Source organism: Vigna umbellata, chromosome 1 (genome assembly GCF_029865625.1).
Source record: "Vigna umbellata cultivar VRB3 chromosome 1, Vumbellata_1.0, whole genome shotgun sequence".
Lineage (NCBI taxonomy): Eukaryota > Viridiplantae > Streptophyta > Magnoliopsida > Fabales > Fabaceae > Vigna > Vigna umbellata.
Window position 1 is genome coordinate 51,029,018 of NC_142165.1, and position 19,280 is coordinate 51,048,297.

General features: G+C 32.9%; 2 protein-coding genes and 1 pseudogene across 4 annotated transcripts; 1 reads left to right on the forward strand and 2 right to left on the reverse strand.

The window, feature by feature from the left end:
- Positions 1–3,029: 3,029 nt before the first annotated feature.
- On the reverse strand, positions 3,030–8,122 carry LOC148205678 (geranylgeranyl transferase type-2 subunit beta 1-like). 3 transcript variants are annotated; one of them, XM_088103672.1, is made up of 10 exons: positions 7,897–8,120; positions 5,830–5,883; positions 5,530–5,680; positions 5,315–5,431; positions 4,974–5,040; positions 4,738–4,886; positions 4,271–4,404; positions 4,092–4,190; positions 3,892–3,960; positions 3,030–3,299 (listed from the first exon to the last, which is right to left on the reverse strand). In XM_088103672.1, the coding sequence occupies exons 2-10, from the start codon at positions 5,881–5,883 to the stop codon at positions 3,270–3,272; spliced, it is 870 nt and encodes a 289-aa protein (XP_087959798.1). In that variant the 5' UTR covers positions 7,897–8,120; the 3' UTR covers positions 3,030–3,269. The 3 variants fall into 3 exon arrangements, with proteins under 3 accessions (XP_087959798.1, XP_087959797.1, XP_087959796.1); XM_088103671.1 differs by having other exon boundaries at positions 3,892–3,967; positions 7,897–8,118; XM_088103670.1 differs by lacking the exon at positions 3,030–3,299 and having other exon boundaries at positions 3,500–3,967; positions 7,897–8,122.
- Positions 8,123–11,322: 3,200 nt separating this feature from the next.
- LOC124832722 (berberine bridge enzyme-like 8 pseudogene) lies at positions 11,323–13,329 on the forward strand (annotated as a pseudogene).
- A 2,681-nt stretch (positions 13,330–16,010) lies between these two features.
- Positions 16,011–16,735, reverse strand: LOC124827801 (uncharacterized). Its single transcript, XM_047300948.2, has one exon. It carries the CDS (start codon positions 16,697–16,699, stop codon positions 16,226–16,228), a length of 474 nt encoding a protein of 157 aa, XP_047156904.1. The 5' UTR covers positions 16,700–16,735; the 3' UTR covers positions 16,011–16,225.
- Positions 16,736–19,280: the final 2,545 nt, after the last annotated feature.

The following is a 19,280-nucleotide window of genomic DNA, read 5'->3' on the forward strand; positions in this document are numbered from 1 at the left end:
ATAAAATTTCAAGGAAACTACAAAAATTTAGTTAACTTAAACAAAAGTATTTGATAGTTTAAAAAGAATATTAACTATAGTTAATTTAAAAGAATATATAAAAAATAGTAATTAATACATTTAAAACAATAATGAATTTTAAATTAAGATAACTATTTTTCTAAATACGCAATTCAAGTTAATTATCACGTTACTTTATACTTATAATTTATTTTCTGCATATAATTTATACTGCATATTCATTTGTTTTCTTTATACTTATAATTTACTTAAAATACTTATAACTTATTTTTTGCATATTAAGTTATAAAATAACTTATTTGTTAATATATCATAGGGATCTTATTTTTGCATATTGTTTACGTTGAATGTAGGTCCGAGGTCATCGCATTGAATGTCATATAATGTCATTTAATGCAATATATTTTGTGCCTCATCATTTGCTGATTTCCTTATATCCAGCATTGCCTGATATGACTTGTTGATTAGCCACAAATGCAATATACTTGATTTAATAGTTACTCACTTTTATTACCCATTAATGTCACTAAATGCCTGTTAATCGGTTCCTTGCTATTGAACGGGCTTACCGCTTTCGGTCAGTCATCTACACCATATAGTACACATACAAAAACAATAACATGCTTTAAACGTTTAGAATTGCCAATTATAATATATTAAAACTATATGGAACATGAAATTAATTTTTTCTCTTTTCTTTTTTTATTCTTACATATTTTAAAACTAAACAAAAAATTTAAAATTCTCTTACATTGGTATCATTAACGCCCTCCTGGTCCTTACCCCTCTCCGCTCTCAAAGCCGCTACTTTCTCTCTTAATTCTTGCATCTATTTCTACATCTCCTGAAGTACCTGTAGTTGGAGTTGCTCTGCCATTGTGGTTTCTGTAGGTTTTCTTCTACAATCCTCGGTCCCACGATGGACGTCAAATGTTTACGTTGAATGTGGGTGCGAGGTCATCGCTCCACACGTTTTCTCTCTACTAAAGTGCGTAACTAATGGCTCAATTCTCCTTCTCTGATCGGCTCAACAAGGGGTGACCTGCAAGAAAACACTCTGACGCTCAAGTTAGTGAGGTGTCTTCCAAGGTCTTAATATATCTCAGAATAATCAGACCTTACCTAGTCATTAGTTATGTATTTATAGACTTTGTAATTGTCCAACCCATTGAATGTCATTTAATGGAATATATTTTGTGTCCCATCATTTACTAATTTTCTTATATCCAACATAATTTGCCTGATATCACTCATTGATTAGCCACAAATGCAATACACTTGATGTAATAATTACTCACCTTTATTACCCATTAATGCCACTAAATGCCTGCCGATCTCTTCCTTCCTATTTAACGGGCTGACCGTGGTCGTCTACACCATATTAGTTTTGTATTTATAGGCTCTGTAATTGTTCAGCCCATTGAATGTCATATAATGCCATTTAATGCAATATATTTTGTGCCTCATCATTTGCTAATTTCCTTATATCGAGCATAATCTGCCTGATATCACTCGTTGATTAGCCACAAATGCAATACACTTGATGTAATAATTACTCACCTTTATTACCCATTAATGTCACTAAATGCCTGTCGATCGGTTCCTTGCTATTGAACGGGCTGACCGCTTTCGGTCAGTCGTCTACACCATATAGTACACATACAAAAACAATAACATGCTTTAAATGTTTAGAATTGCCAATTATAATATATTAAAACTATATGGAACATGAAATTAATTTTTTCTCTTTTCCTTTTTTATTCTTACATATTTTAAAACTAAACAAAAATTTTAAAATTCTCTTACATTAGCCTCATTATTCACCAAGTGTTGGATCAAATGCCCTCCTAGTCCTCTACCCCTCTCCGCTCTCAAAGCCGCTACTTTCTCTCTTAATTCCTACATCTGTCTCTGCATCTCCTGAAGTACCTGTAGTTGGAGCTCCTCTGCCATTGTGGTTTCTGTAGGTTTTCTTCTACAATCCTCGGCCTCACGGTGGGCGCCAAATGTTTACGTTGAATGTGGGTCCGAGGTCACTGCTCCACGCGTTTCCTCTCTACCAAAGTGCGTAACTAATGGCTTAATTATCCTTCTCCGATCGGCTCAATAAGGGGTGACCTGCAAGAAAACACTCCGACACTCAAGTTAATGAGGTGTCTTCCAAGGTCTTAATATATCTTAGAAAAATCAGACTTTACCTGGTCATTAGTTTTGTATTTATAGGCTTTGTAATTGTTCAGCCCATTGAATGCCATTTAATGCAATATATTTTGTGCCTCATCATTTACTAATTTCCTTATATCCAACATAATTTGCCTGATATCACTCGTTGATTAGCCACAAATGCAATACACTTGATGTAATAATTACTCACCTTTATTACCCATTAATGCCACTAAATGCCTGCCGATTTATTCCTTCCTATTGAACGGGCTGACTGCTTTCGGTCGGTCGTCTACACCATATTAGTTCTGTATTTATAGGCTTTGTAATTGTTCAGCCCATTGAATGTCATATAATGCCATTTAATGCAATATATTTTGTGTCTCATCATTTGCTAATTTCTTTATATCCAGCATAATCTGTCTGATATCACTCGTTGATTAGCCACAAATGCAATACACTTTATGTAATAATTACTCACCTTTATTACCTATTAATGTCACTAAATGCCTGTCGATCGGTTCCTTACTATTGAACAGACTGACCGCTTTCGGTCAGTCGTCTACACCATGTAGTACACATACAAAAACAATAACATGCTTTAACCGTTTAGACGTTTATAATTGCCAATTATAATATATTGAAACTTATGGAACATGAAATTAATTTTTTCTCTGTTCTTTTTTTTATTCTTACATATTTTGAAACTAAACAAAAATTTTAAAATTCTCTTACATTAGCCTATCCAAATATATATATATATATATATATATATATATATATATATATATATATATATATATATATATATATATATATATATATATATTTAAAATCTTTGATGGTTGACTACAACACCGAACAATCCTATTCGTATGACATCAATTTAATTAACAAAGCTAAACAATGTAAACATTTTGTTTAGGAAATAATTAATTGTTTTTGCGCCGAGGGTGGTAGATCCAACTCCCAAGAGTGAGTCATTACTGGATAATATCATCGAACTGAACTACTTCAGTCTTATTTCGTAAAGAAAATCCGATTTACAACATCAACAGGTAAGGCATAAGCTGGATCTATCGGTTTCACTTCTGGATATTCAAGAAGTGAAAGTCCTGTGGAAAAAAAAACAATGTCCCTAGTTTTTAGTCTGAATGGAATAAGAAACACATGACTAAAAGCAAAAACATTGTCGTCAGGAATGGATAAATAGGGATTCTGGCTATAAGCTACATTCCATCTTTTTAGACACTGAATTTGGAACACGATATAGGTTATCTGAACAGTAGTACTATGAAGGGGGAAAAGTGAGACAGAATGTAACAACTAAAATCTATTAATTCACACATATGTGCTACTTAAGCCTTCCAAACAATTACAAATAAAAATAGAATCATATTAAATATCCACTTCTAATGTGACATTAACATAATAAGCATCTTGAACTAGTATGGTTAATCTTAGCTGAAACATGAAGCTAGCAATAGAGATTCACAACGAAGGATTGGAAAAATGGTTCATCATCACTCTTTGGAAAGAGAAGGTGAATGAAGTGACAGGCCAATACCTTTCCCAAATTGGGTAATCTCAATGCATGAGAAAGGAAGAGGTGGGGTGGTTCCCATATTAAGCAAGGAAAGCCCAGATGACAAGATTTAGCACAACAAATGGAATAAAAAACAAGCAAAAATATAAGAGGTACTCCACCTGCCACCCCGAAGAATGTGTGAAATATATCCACGGCATCATCTGGCCTGTCTGAAATCCCACCATTTTCTGTGTCCTTCCAGTTTCAACATACAAATTATTTAAGAAATACTTACCTGATAGTAGTTTATGCACGAAAATAAAAATAAAACAAAAGAATACGCAGATTTATAAACACAGTAAGACATTCAATAACTAACCTGGCAGTCTAGGATGAACCTTATAAGCTTCTCCTTACTGATCCAATGAACTCTATCAATCATGGTCAGGCTAGAAAGAACCCACCATGAGTAGCAGACCTGAGATGATCCAAAACCTAGTAAGAGAAATGAGCATATCACATAAAGCAATAGATGTAAATTTGAAAAGATTTGCTCACATCAGGAAGTTTCTCAGGACGCCCATTCAGACCTCCAGATTTAACCTGTCGCTCACATAACCACCAACCTAGTAGGTCCTTGTCAACAAGATCTAGTGACCCCGTTATGGCAAGGGCTCCCACACAACAGAAAACTGACAATATGAAAAGCAAATATTTTACAAGGAGTATATTCCCAGATGATGATGGATGAATTAACGAGTTTTAACTTAAACAACATTTAAACTACAAGAAAACTATTCTAAATCAAATATTAATTTTTAGAGCTCTCTTAGTGTGCTGCCTAGGATAGGATTAAACAGATTATCCATAAAGTCAGAAAATATACTCCAATTCAAATTATGCCCTTCATATGAGGAAGAAGTGAAGAACATAATTGTTGAAGGGAACAGTAGGATTAGTACATTCATTGAGTAAGTGATAGAGAAATTAATAATTTAAGTAAAGATCATGATAATATTACATACTTTGACCAGCATGAGATTCCCCACCAGGGGTGCAACCAAAACCACCATCCATATTTTTGCAACTTATAATGTACTTCACAGCTTTCTCCACATTGACTTTGTCCAAGCGATGTAATATTGATAAGCAACAAATAGCAATATATGAGAACCTAAGACAAACAATTCAGTGGATTTTAGTTAAAAATACAATAAGCTCTTACACGCTCAATAACGAATATGGAACTTAAGAACAATACCGCGTATCAACTTCACCCCACATATCCCCTGAAAAGGATCCATCTACATTTTGCAGGCTGACAATATCTGACAGATATTAAGTAACAAAGATCCAGTATACTTTTTTCACTGATGTAATTGTAGTAACTAATCCATCAAACTCCACTAAAAATCACAATAAAATCTTTTCAATTATCTTTCTAAAAAGCACAGCACGATAACCAGATAAAGCTTCCTGATAAGAAAACATAAATATACTATTTAAAAAACTGCAAAAAGAACAAAGTTTCTTCTGTATCACAGAATATTTGTGAATACAGATTATAGGACCTTCAAAACCAGTCAATATGTGTAAGGATACAATTTGTCACCTTATCTACGTCAATAACATCCATCTTATCAAAGAGAGCCAACACCTGCACTGCACTCAGTGTATACAGGATGTGCGGGTCATGACCAATATTTCCACCAAATCCCCCTTCACAGCAACACGATCTCATAAGAAATTATCTATAATGCTGATGTCTAAAATAATCCCAAGTACAAAGTAGGGAAACAAATTAAACATTTAACAACCTGACTCATGTTGACAACTCAGCAACCATGAAGTAACCTCATCAACATCAACACTATCAAGCTTTCCCAGAAGATCCAGAGCAGTCAATCCCCAGTATGCCCCACTCATTCTTAGATGCTCCATTACCACAGATTCAAAATTATCTTTCCTCTGGATAATAAAGAATGTGTAAAAAGAAAAATGAAGACATCTAACCTTTTAAGCATAAAATAAGAGTTTGCAAATCATCTATGTTTTGTGATAATCAACTCAAGACAGTCTCCTTCTTTTCAGAAAGAATGTATAAACAGGAAGCAAACCTTTTCAACTGTTAATATGTAGCGAACATGTTTCTCAGTTGCCAGCTCTGCCATCTGTTCCAAGAAAAAAATTAGAAAGATTAGAAGCGGAGATTTTAAAAGCCTACACAATCCCATTCGTTTTGTCCTTTTTTAAGAGAATGAAATATAAATGGTTTGATACCTACATAAGATATGAAAGAATCAAAGCCATAACTGCGAAGAAATTATAATGCTCAGCGCACAAGACATCCATAATACAATTACTGATTCACTTTACAGTTTTAATTAGAGGTCAGTCAACTATATCTGATATTTCAACAAAAACAAGTGATAAATCATACATTAAGAGGGAACGTTTCCTCTCCATTAAATGAATCAGTAAGAATTAGTCAAAGGATTAAGTGGAGGAACATCAAATCTTAAATTTTAGGTTGCACAAAATGTACCAATCAAGATCCCCAAAATCAGGGAAACAAATACTTCACACATTATACCAGGACAATCAAATTTGAGTCTTAACTTCATGCCACAGGAAAAAGAAGAAGCTCTTCTTCGCCTCCCTCTATTTCCCCTTCAACAAAGCAGAGTTTCTCACTGGAGCCACTATCCATGGACACATCACACTCATAGCCCAGCTCCTTGAAGGCCTCACACGTCATACACCCCACATTGCACTCCTTGAATGTCCTCTGACTGCCACCAAACATCACGTCATGTAGATCACCATATTATTGTCCCCGTTTGGGGGATGGATTCACACTCAAACTAGTTCGGTGGTGTTTAGACAGAGTTTGGTTGTTGTTAACAGTGTGGACCCAGTCAGGGAAGCAAGGTGATTGGGGTTGGAGTTTTCTTGGGAGACTGGTTTGGGCACAAGTTCCCATGAGTTGATGCCTTGGGCTTGGAGTGGAAGGATCTTAGTTTAAAGGGAAAGAAGAAGGTGAGGGTGAAACATTAGAGAGGTTTAGAATGGGTATAAGGTGGGGGTAAGAAGGCCATAAGTGATTCTTGGTTAAAAAATTTTGGATAGGCACACCCTATCTGTCTCTTAAGATTTTTAGATTTTGGTGGAATGACCTATGTCGAAGTGGGGTGATAATTATAAAGGAATGAACTGAAACGGAAGAAAAGGACAGGTCACTAGGTTAATTGGTAGTAGTACCAACTATGTATCCGTTTGAACTTTAATTTTCATCAAAATCCAATGCCACCCAACCAAGGACAAAAAATAAAGCTAACCTCTCATTAACCATAGAGTCGTCATAAGTCATAAACAACACTCCATGGTTCAGTAAACTATGAACAAATCCATCCACCCTAACTTTTTGTGATGGAAATGTATTTCAACTTCTTAAGAGCTCGGGATTCAAAATCACAGTTCTTAAAAGGTACTCATTCAATAGCACTTATTGGCATCCCTTACAAAGCAGGTAAAAAACTAACGTACAAAACCAGCTATATTGCTTCAAGTACAAGTCATGAAACCACACCATACATAGTCATATAGAAAGATATGTTTTCCTCAATTTTAAACATTCCTAAGCCAATGCTAACAATCTAACATGTTGACTCCTCAAATGCAGAAACAACATAAATAGTGTCCTATTGATTTAAGTCTAAAACTGACAAACCACAACAACACCATATAGTAAAAGAAAATAAAAAAACTAGAACACCTAGCACAAATTCCACAAATCTAACAGAACATTCAAACAAAATAGGCTTTCCATAGCCATTCCAATTCCAAGAAAAGCCAGATTTCAAGAAAGGGCTACCGATTGATGCGCAAGATGCGGTTCAAGCAAAAAGCACAAAAGTGATGAGAAACAAAAAGAGATTTTCCCAACCCCTGAGTAGCATTTCAAAAGAAAGGAATAAAATGCAGCCAAAAAGAACTTAGGTGAAATTAACTTAAACATTTTGATAAAGATCATTTAAACATTTTATTCCACCTCGTATGGTAAGGCACTTGCACACAAAACAGATATCATGGAACTGAAAATCTAGCAGATACAAAGCTCCGATTGAAGAGTACTATCACATATCCTTATAATAAAAGCAACGGTATAGATATCGAACACTCACAAATCATAATCAGCAAAGCAAACGGAACACTGAAGTCGCAGCAGAGATAGAGTGTTCGAGTAGAAGACTCTGAGAGAGACGAGAGGAAGAGTTCTCCGTACGTGCTCGTGCGCGTCTTTGTCTTTGTGAGATGAGAGACAATGTTCGTTACTTCGTGAAGAAGAGTGGAGGAGACGACGGAGAAGCGAATCAGGGCAAAGACAAACTCGGATCAGCCCACTCAACCCGACCCAAACCGATAACTGGGTTTATAAAATATTAATAAATGTATATAGTCATTATTTTAATCTTAAAATTATACATAAAATTAAAATTTGTTTTTATTTCAAATACATTTTTATTTGTAAACTTTAAAAATAAATAAATATAATTATTTAAATTTAATAATATTAATGATTTTCAAAATTTAATGTCGTTTTATAAAAAATTATATTCATTGAAAACTAAAATATATTTAAATTTGAAAAAAAAATTTAATTTTGTATTTAAGTTTAAAAACTAAAAATATGTTTAATTTTTTATTTATTTTAATTTAATGTAAGTATTAGTACAAATTTTAATAGTCTTCTTATTTTTTAAAACTTATGAGAAACTGATTTAATTTTCTCAATAATTAAAACTATGTATATTAGGACAGAAATACGAATCAGTTTAACTTGTTTAGGTCTGTCCCATCGTTGCAAATTAAATTGTTTTGTTCCGCCTTCACTATCCATTTTATGATATATATATATATATATATACATACATATATGTGTACATACATATATGTGTACATACATATATGTGTACATACATACATATATGTATGTGTACATACATATATGTATGTGTACATACATATATGTATGTGTACATACATATACATATATATATATATATATATATATGTATACATACATATATATGTATACATATATATATGTATACATATATATGTATACATATATATATATATATATATATATATATATATATATATATATATATATATATATATATATATATGTTTTTAGTTCCTCAATTATCAAGTGATATTTGTTTTCGTCCATCTTTCAAACTTTGGTACACTTTGATCCTTGTCCTTAAGAAAACTATAATTTTTCGTCCTCCAAAACTAACGACGTTAAAAATAAGTTGAGGTGGTTAACGTCTGGTTACGTATGATGACATGTTTTCTTTCTAAAGTTTGCCACATGTTTGATTACATGTTTCTTTTCTTACATTGCTTTGTTCCATGGCAGAAAAGGAAGAAACTCTTCCTGCGTTGCGTGACGAAGAATCCCTGCCCAGATTGCACCTCCACAACACCGTCGTTTTCTCCAAACAATTAGAATCACTAACTCTTCAAATAACTAATAGCCTGCATGATAGGAATGCTAACAAGAAGGTTTTGGTTAGGCCGGTGGAAGATATAGATAAAAATAAAGACACGAGAAAGAAGGTAGCAAAATATGAGAAGATGGTTGCGGCCGAGACATAAAAGACCAGAGTGATAAATGTTTTGCAAATTGACTATAGTAATTGGCACTCACAATTTCAACCCAAAATTAAGAATTTATTTGCATTTTGTTAGACAAGCTTATCTTAATATGTCTATTTCAATGCCCCCAAAATTGATGTCAAACCATGACACTAAGAGTTAAGATCTCACCAGTTCAATCAAATCACACTTAAATTGTTCATTAAAATGTTTATAAAACTCTGGATAGAGACACAGGAGAAATTGTGACCCTGAAGAAGGTTCGCTTCAATACATCAGAGCTCGAAAGCATAAAGTTTATGGCAAGAGAAATTACCATATCATAGAGACTGGATCATCCCAATGTAGTCAAACCTAAAGGATTAGCCAATTCAAGAATGTAGTACAGTATATATCTAGTTTTTGAGTTCATGCAAACAGATTTGGTACGAGTCATTGCTCGTCCCGAAGAGAAACTATCAGAACCACAGGTTTAAAGATTCTCTTTGATGCTTTGGCCATTTTAACATTTAAAACCCTTTATTCTCCTTAATGATCTTAAAAAGTTAATGTAGGTCAAGTGTTATATGCATCAATTACTTTGAGGTCTACAACATTGCCATGATAAGGGAATTCTTCACCGAGATATAAATGGGTCAAACCTTTTGATTGATAAAATGGGATGTTTCAGATTGCAGATTTTGGACTTGCCAATTTTTATGGTCCACATTATCATCACCCTCTCATTAATCGTGTTGTGACGTTATGGTACAGAGCTCCTGAGTTGTTGTCCAAATTATCATCAGCCTCTCACTAGAAGTTATAAAACACACTGATTTTATTTCTAAGTCATATAATTCGAAAAAAAAACCCTAATCCATTTCTCTTTTCTCCAATTTCTCTGTTGCTCCTTGCTCGCGGACCACCCAACCTTGGAAAAAAGAAGGTTAATTTGCAATTGTGGTTTTGGTGGTGACGAGCATATAGAATCTTGACTTGCGGGGTGGCAACTAGTGATTCTGGTTGTTCGGAGAAGGCGATAGCGCTGTGAAGGTTCAATCTGGACAGGACTTCTTCGTCACGTGCAGGAAGAGTTTCTTCCTCCTCTGCCATGGCACAAAGCAATGTAAGAAAACATGTGGCAAACCTTAGAAAGAAAACATGTCATCACACGTGACTAGACGTTAGCCACCTCAGTTTATTTTTAACGCCATTAGTTTTGAAGGACGAAAAATTATAATTTCCTTAAAGACAATAATCAAAGTATACCAAAGTTTGAAAGATGGACGAAAATTAAAATCGCTTCTTGATGGACTAAAAACATATTTAACCATATATATATATATATATATATATCAAAAAATAAAAATCACGAGATAGATAGCTTAAACTTTCAGGAAATGAAACATAAAAAAAAGCATCGAAAAAACAGATAGGAAATTCATTTCACAAGGAACTGGTTCTCGAGCATTGCAAAATGAAAACCTATAACGGACTTGTTTCACATATCTCTTGCCATCCCAAATTATTATGTACTGACTTGTATAATGAATTCTTCAAAATTGTTATTTTTCAAAATTTTATTATTAATTAGGTGGAAATAATTACATAAATGTACTTTTAAAAATTCAGAAATAATTATATTTTTTATTAATAGTAAGACTAGAGAAAATAAAATAAAAAATAAGAAGAAGAGAAAATTGTGATTAAAAGAAGATAAAAAAAAAATAGGAGAAAAGAGAACAACTTGTAAACAAAACGTAACAATAATTTAATAATTGAAGCAACCGTTACGATTTCGTGAGTGAATAAAGACTTAATTTTGGGAAATAATATATAAACAGTTGTATCTAAATAGAACTGAGCCAAACATTAAAAATGTTGGGATGAGCATTGGTAATTGCAAGCAATATATGTTTTACTAACCAATGATCTCAGATCAATAAGTCCTTAAATGCCAATTTGCCCAAGAGGTAGCAATTATATTGAAATTCCTCAATTTTATACTTCCTAAAATCATATTTTAAATTATTTTAGAAAATTCATTCCGAAGATTTTATTACATGGTGTTTCAGATTAAATATTTTTAATTGTTTTTTCACATAATAAAAAATACATAGATTTTGAAAGATTATTTTCTTCTTTCCTCTGAGAGGTGAACCAGAAAACATTTCCATTATAGAAGATGCTTGTTTCTGCAATCTTACCTTTTCTCTCAATCTTTCTTCTAATGGCGGCCTCAGATCCTGTTGAAGACGCCATTCTGCAGTGTCTCTCTCTTCATTCGGACCCTTCCTATCCAATCTCCTCTGTCACCTATTTCCCTAACACCACCTCGTACATTCCCATCTTGCAATCCTACATCAGAAACCTCAGATTCACTTCTCCCACTACTCCTAAACCATTGTTCATCGTTGCCCCAACTCACATCTCCCACGTCCAAGCCTCCATCATCTGCTGCAAAAGTTTCCAACTTCAGATCAGAATAAGAAGTGGGGGCCATGACTATGATGGTCTTTCCTACGTGTCAAGGTCCCCGTTTGCGATCATGGACATGTTCATGATGAGATCAGTGGAGGTCAATTTGGAGGATGAGACTGTGTGGGTTGACTCCGGGTCAACGATTGGTGAACTTTATCATGCGATTGCTGAGAGGAGTAAGGTGTATGGTTTCCCGGCTGGGGTGTGTCACAGTGTTGGTGTTGGAGGACACTTCAGTGGGGGAGGGTATGGGAACATGATGAGAAAATTTGGTCTTTCTGTGGATCATGTTTTGGATGCTGTGATTGTGGATGCTGAAGGGAGAGTCTTGGACAGGAAGAAAATGGGGGAGGATCTTTTCTGGGGGATTAGAGGAGGTGGGGGTGCTAGCTTTGGGGTCATTGTGTCGTGGAAAATCAAGCTGGTTCCTGTCCCTGAGGTTGTCACAGTTTTTAGAGTTCAAAAAACATTGGAACAAGGGGCTACTGATGTTGTTCATCGATGGCAGTATGTTGCCGGTAACATACATGATGGATTGTTTATAAGAGTGGTTCTTAGTGCTGTCAAAAGGAAGGGTCAGAAGACAATCAGAGCCAAGTTCAATGCCTTATTTCTTGGAAATGCTCAAGATTTGGTTCGCGTGATGAGTGATAGCTTCCCTGAATTGGGTTTGGTTGGTGAAGACTGCATTGAAATGAGTTGGATCGATTCGGTGTTGTTTTGGGACAACTTTCCAGTGGGAACTTCGGTTGATGTTCTGCTTCAAAGGCATGATACACCTGAGAAATTCTTGAAGAAGAAATCAGATTATGTGCAGCAACCTATTTCCAAAACTGGGTTTGAAGGTGTATGGAGTAAAATGATGGAGCTAGAAAAACCTGTTCTCACACTGAACCCCTATGGTGGAAGAATGGGTGAGATTTCTGAGATGGAAGTACCGTTTCCACACAGGGCTGGTAACTTATACAAAATTCAGTACTCCGTGAATTGGAAAGAGGAGGGTGAAGATGTTGGGAACAGATATTTGGATCTGATTCGGAGGCTCTATGATTATATGACGCCTTATGTGTCAAAGTCACCCAGAAGTTCATATCTGAACTATAGAGATGTTGATATAGGGGTTAATGGACCTGGAAATGCTACTTATGAAGAGGCTAGAGTTTGGGGTGAGAAGTATTTCAAAAAAAACTTTGATAGATTGGTAGAGGTAAAGACAAAGGTAGATCCAAGCAATTTTTTCAGATATGAACAGAGTATACCATCCCTTGCAGCAGCGTTTAGTCTTGGGATAATGTCAGAATAGAAGATTGGTTGAAGAGGTATAGAATAAAGGGTTGATTCATTAGTATAGAAGTTAGCAATGAAATTTGATTGGATACAGAATTATTTGTTTTGCAATTGTATTCTCCCTTATGAGGGCCTTCTGTAATATCATTGTATACTAAGATTGCTACACCAATTATAGTAACAAACATACTATTATTTAGCCACTATAGCAATTTCATTATGCTCAAATCATGTTTATTTTCTCTCTAAATCGTCAACTGTTTGTGGAAGTTGTTGATGAATGCATCAGCCATTTTGATGTCTTCTTTCTCCTTCTCCAAAGCTATTTGTCTGCTCATCAATAGCTTCTTCCTTTATGAACCTTCATTGCTGCTCTTGTTGATGCGACTGTCAGTGGTGAAATCCTTTGTTTAAGTAGTGTTTGATTCTTTATAAATTGTGCTTTTTCAATACCATATTTGCACAACATAAAGAAAAATGACCATTCATAACTTCTAAACTTTTTATAGTCTCAAAATGTTTCTTCCATTCATCTTCATGTGTTTCTTTTGAGTTACTCTTTTAAAGATCCTTTAGGGTGTGTTCTTTTGAAGGTATTTGAGGGAGATGATTTGGGGGAGATGATTTGAGTGGATTTGAGTGGATTTGAGGGTAATTTTTTTGTTGTTTTTTTGAGTGGATTTGAGGTTAATTGAGAGTGGATTTAGAAGGAAAGTTTGTGAGAATTAGTGTAGGATTTGATTGATGTGATAGATTTTAAAAATTAGTTTAATTGGTAGAAAATATATATTACGAAATTGCCCTTACTTATAAAAGTATTATAAAATGTTATTTTGTAATGTTATATTTAATTGTAAAAATGTTTATAAAGAAAAAAATTATGAATAATTTATAAAATTAATATTTAAAAATTATAAAAACTAAATAATCAAACTTATTTTTAATAAATTAGATAATATAATATACCTAATTTTATTAAGATGTAGATCTTTTTAAATTATAATATTAAAATAATTATAAAAAAAACTGAAAAATAAAATAAAGAGGTATTAGTTTGGAAAAGGAAATGACTTTGCTTTGGAAAAATGTATAACGTTGTAACGGGTTACGCAAACGCGTAACCGGTTACGCATTAAAGAAAATATAACTAAAAATGTCTTTATTAATAATAATTATACTAATTATAATAATAATAATAATAATAATAACATTACTAATAATAAAAATAATAATTATGAGATTAATAATTTATAGTGAAACGATATTGTTATAATTAAAATTCACAATTAAACTTTTGAGTTGTATATTATATTAAAATGGAATATATATAAATATTAGAGTAAAATGTAAATATATGATCTCATAAAAAATAAATACAATACAAAATTGTTGTTACAATTGGTAAATAATAATATTTATAATGATAATAAAGTAATAATAATAATAATAAATTATAGTAATAATAATAACAAAATAATAATAATAATAACAATCAAAATACTAGGAAAAGTAATATGTTAGGATATTGATGTAAATTGGGACATGGATTGAAAATATTAAGGAAGTTACGTGTTTTTTATAATATATAAGAAAGTTATGTTTAGGAAGAGAGTGTAACCGGTTACGTGTTTTCGTAACCGGTTACGCGTTTTGTGTACATAACCAGTTACGCGTTTGCGTAACCGGTTACGTCTGTCAGTCAAAACTTGTCATTTTTCTCTAACCAGTTACTCTGCTGTAACCGATTACGCCACCTCGTCGTTGCTTAAATTGGAGGGCACAGACGACATTTCACTCACAATCCGCGCAAATCTCATCACAACCGCGGGTGACTGAACAGTGCAACCATCTCGCATTTCACCGCAAATCCATCTGCGCATTTCACTTCAACCGAACGCAGAACGAGCTTAATTCCTCGCTCGCAAAACTGTGTGAACAGTTAAATCGCTTCAAACGAACACAGCCTTAGATATACAAAGTTTTTTTCTTTTTAATCTCACAAAATGCATTCATCTTACTGAAATCAACTTTTATGTTCTTTAGAGTACTAGTTAAAAACTTAAGAGATGTCCTCATCATTTTTATATCAAACTCATACTTAAAGTGTGACTTGCATTTAAATTATGTAGTTTGATTTATATTAGTAAAAAAATTAATGTTTTACATTAAGCAAATATGTTCTAATATATTAAGTTGTAGATAAGCATTTATAAAATTTTAAAAAATTCACGACTTGTTTTTTATAATTATTTTACATGTAAAGTTTACAAAATATTGTATTTAATAATAATAAATAATAATAATTTATTCATTTTGATATATTTGGATAAATTTCTCTCTAAAAACTTATAACTTGTTTCCATGACTTAAAATTAACTACACAAAAACTAATCTGTAGTTATAGAAAAAATTATTTTTTTATTTTATGTTTATAGATCTTTGTGGATAAATTGATCCAATCGCACCCTTAGTCGTCGGATTATAATCTTTTAGCAGCTATTAGATATTACTATAATTGCATAAACTTCATTGTAAACATTTCTAAATGAGAAAAATAAGAAGAAAAATTTATTATTTTTTCTGCATGTTAAAATTAAGTATATTTAAATTAATTTATACATTATATTTTTAAAAATTTTATTTTAACTTATTAAAAACTAGTTTCGACTAATTGTTAAATGTATTGTTTTTGGGGTCTTTTTAGATATTTATCGAAAAATTAATCTTAGAATGTCAAAATGTCAAAAAAAGAATCTGAATTTTCAGTTGAAACTTTTGTGCTAATCTCTCCTAAACTTTTAATATATACTGATATTTGTATATAATTTTTTTAATATATTTTAAAACATCAAAATTAATTAAAAACAAACTAAGAAACAGCATCAAAACAATAAAATCACATCATCCGTGCTTTGGAATAATAGAGTGAAGAAGAACTTTTACACTGTACTTTATATAGATGCTATGAAGAGACAAATTTAATGATGATGAAATTTCACTCCAAATGCATACAGATTTTAATGAATATTATTTCAGTTGGTAAAATAAAGTTTTTAATTTGAAGAAGACGGAGGAGAGAAGGAAGAAGGAAGAGGAGGGTTACAGAGGAAGGAAAAGATTTGGATTGAGCAGCGATCCTGTACGGGCGCACCCAGGTACATCTTGGAAGTCGGTGACGGGGAATTCCTGCGAAAAAGCTCCGACGAAAAACTGAAGCGTGCCGGAATCCTGGTGGAGCTTGATTCCGGTGACGGGGAGCCAGAGGAAGAGTTTCTGAGCCTGAATCCCTGAGACGTGGGAGACGGAACCGTAGGTGAGGGTGCCCTTGATTAGGGTGTTGTAGTAGACCAACTGGTTCTCCCAGTAGACATAGCAGGGAGCATCTAAGTGGAGGATGAAGGAGGCGTCGGAGGAGAGGGTGTAGGAGATCACGTTGTTCGGAAGAAGACCCTTTGGAAAACCGTACTCAGGGAGAACATCGTGGATATCTGGAGATCCTGTGCTGCTTGACTTCAGATCTCCATAGAAGAGGATTAGGATCGTTGACAACAGCATCATCCTCTGTGGGGACATAGCTTCACACTCAGCCCTTCAATAATCATCCACCCCATATATCTATATAAATAAATTTCATTTAACAAAAATTTACATTTAATTCATCAAAGTAAATTTATCTGAATTATTCCATGGTATTATTCAATTATTTACCCTAATTAATAATTAGTATGCAATATTTCTTGAAGAGGTCAACAAGAATACGTCATTGAAAAGAGTCCATCGAATATGTATCAATATACTTGATTGAAAAATATCTCTAGATAGTATGACACACCGAGAAACTTATATAGGACGATTCTTCAAGAAAAAAAGTCATTAAGATCTTTTTATAAAAAAAAATATTGGAAAGTGTTGAAATAAGAAAATTTAAAGACTTTTCTTTTTTAAGGGTTTTATGGTTACTAAGTAAAATCAAAAGATCAAGACCTAAGTCCTTTCGAAAAATTTAATAGTGTTATCATATCAGTTTTAAATTTATTTATAAAGTATAATTTGATTGTATAATGAGATGGAAAAAATGAATTATATCAAAGTTTATGTGAGAGGTTATGTCACTAAGGATGTGACTTGAAAATAAAATGACGGGTGAAGCTTACTAATTTCATAAATGATGTGAATTAGTTGTGATACGATATTTTACAGAAAAAAAATACTTCCATTTTTTAATTTAAAATTTTAATATATATAACAAAATAAATAAAAAAATATATTATAAAATAAGATAAAAATAAAGATGTCACGTAATTATAAGTCTTGTCACCTATATTGTAAAACTAAAAAAATATATATTTTAAAAGTGATAGTAGTTTAAAAACAGTGAAACTCGATTATTTTAATATTAAATAGTTTATTTATAAATAATCTTGTTATAAACGAGTTTTATTATTTTAAAACGTATCATCTTCCTAGAAATTGTTTTGCATGTATCAATTGGTTTTCTTCCTTTGTTTTTTGTTGATATAGAGTTTGAAGGACTCTCTGTGTTTCCAATTTGGTGTTTCGTAGATTCGTCTAGGTATTCCTTGCGATTCAAGTAATCAACGAAGCGTTCTTAGAGTTGGGTAGTTTTTTTGAGAGGCAAGGAAAGCTATTGTTTGTCTTAAAATTTGATAATAATGTGTGAAATTGTGATTATTGATATGTATGTTATTATATAATGTTGGATATGTCTAAAATGATTTTTTTAATGTTAATTGTGTTTGACTAAGAATAATGAATGGTATGATGCTTTATACTTTGTGTGAGTTTTGTGTGAAATTAAAGTAACTTTGTGATTGTAGTTAGTATGATTGTGTTGGTGTTAAATTCGGTTGAAATGTTAAGAGTAAGGTGGGAGTAGAGTTATTAGTCAATTTGGTCTAAAATGGAGGTTTGAGATGTGATTTTCTGAAATACTAGTATAAAGTGAGAATTTGTGATTCAGGACAGTTAATTTGGTCATTTGTAACTTGTCGGGATCAGAATTAGTTGATAGGTGTGTTAGTTTGGAGTAATAGTCATTTTGGAGTAGTTTTACAAAGTTGATTAAGTGTATTTTTGGGGTTTGAACTAGTGAGATTTTGAATTTTAGGTTTTGTGTATAAATGGTCATTTTAGAGGGTGTTAATAAGTCATCTGGGACTTGTTGGAGTCCCTAAGTTGTTTAAAATAAACTATAACTGGTATAATTCAATTTGAGTCTATAAAGTGAGGTTTTGGTTAATTTTAGATTGAAATCTTGTGGTTAATTAGTTTGAAACGAGTTTAGGTTGGTTTATATGCGTTTGGTTAGGTCAATTTTAGTTTAGAATACAATCTAGGAGTGTTAGAAGTTGGAAAAGATACATAGGATAGATCATGAGTGGTTGAGGAATGCAAATTCTGCAGTTTTGGTGTTGCAGAATTATGCAGTCTCATTGAGCAAGTATGTGTCCACTGAGCGAGCAGAACACTTTTAGCTGAGCGAGAGGTGAGTGAGCAGAGCCTATTGTTTCTGTTTTCGCACAACGAGTATTGGTGGTTGAGCGAATGGGCTAGCAAACACTTTTAGCTTAGCGAGCATAAATGGTGGCTGAGATAAAATATCAGATTTTTAACTAAGTTTTTACATATTTTCTTAAAGTGTGTGCAATGTATGTGAGTGTTTGAATGATTGGTTTCTACTACTTGTTGTGGAGTATGAATTGATTTGTAATATGAATTGAAAACAATGTTATGTATATGATCAATGATGTTATATGTGGGAATTCAATGTGGAAGTATATGAATATAAGTATGGTTTCAAATGGTTTCACAGTTGGTAGCATGAGTTCCACGGAGGAACTCCTTCGATATGGTTTCAAGTATTGATATTATGAATGGTCGAAGTTAAGCTGAGTTTTATCTTGACATTCTAATGATAATGCATGTTCAAGTAGAGAATGACGAGTCATGTCATGAGAATAGCAGGAGGTTTGAGCCTGAGGGGCCTTTCTGTTGAGTGATTTCGGCAAGTGCACCGAATCGTTTCAAGTAATAAACCATGGTAAGACCAGGTATCGTTTTCCCAAGAGACTCGTAATACTAGAGAATTATGCGATTAACAACTCATCTAGACTCAATAGAACAACATTCATTT

Bases quoted from the DNA above. Each gene is read 5' to 3' on its own strand.
- LOC148205678 (XM_088103670.1), bottom strand. From the start codon at position 5,883: ATGGCAGAGCTGGCAACTGAGAAACATGTTCGCTACATATTAACAGTT. The intron at 5,432-5,529 runs GTTGTTAAATGT...GTTGCTGTGAAG, and splicing joins GAGTTGTCAACATGAGTCAG to GGGGATTTGGTGGAAATATT. The intron at 5,041-5,314 runs GTATCCTTACAC...AATATCTGTCAG, and splicing joins CGTAGATAAGGTGACAAATT to ATATTGTCAGCCTGCAAAAT.
- LOC124827801 (XM_047300948.2), bottom strand. From the start codon at position 16,699: ATGTCCCCACAGAGGATGATGCTGTTGTCAACGATCCTAATCCTCTTC.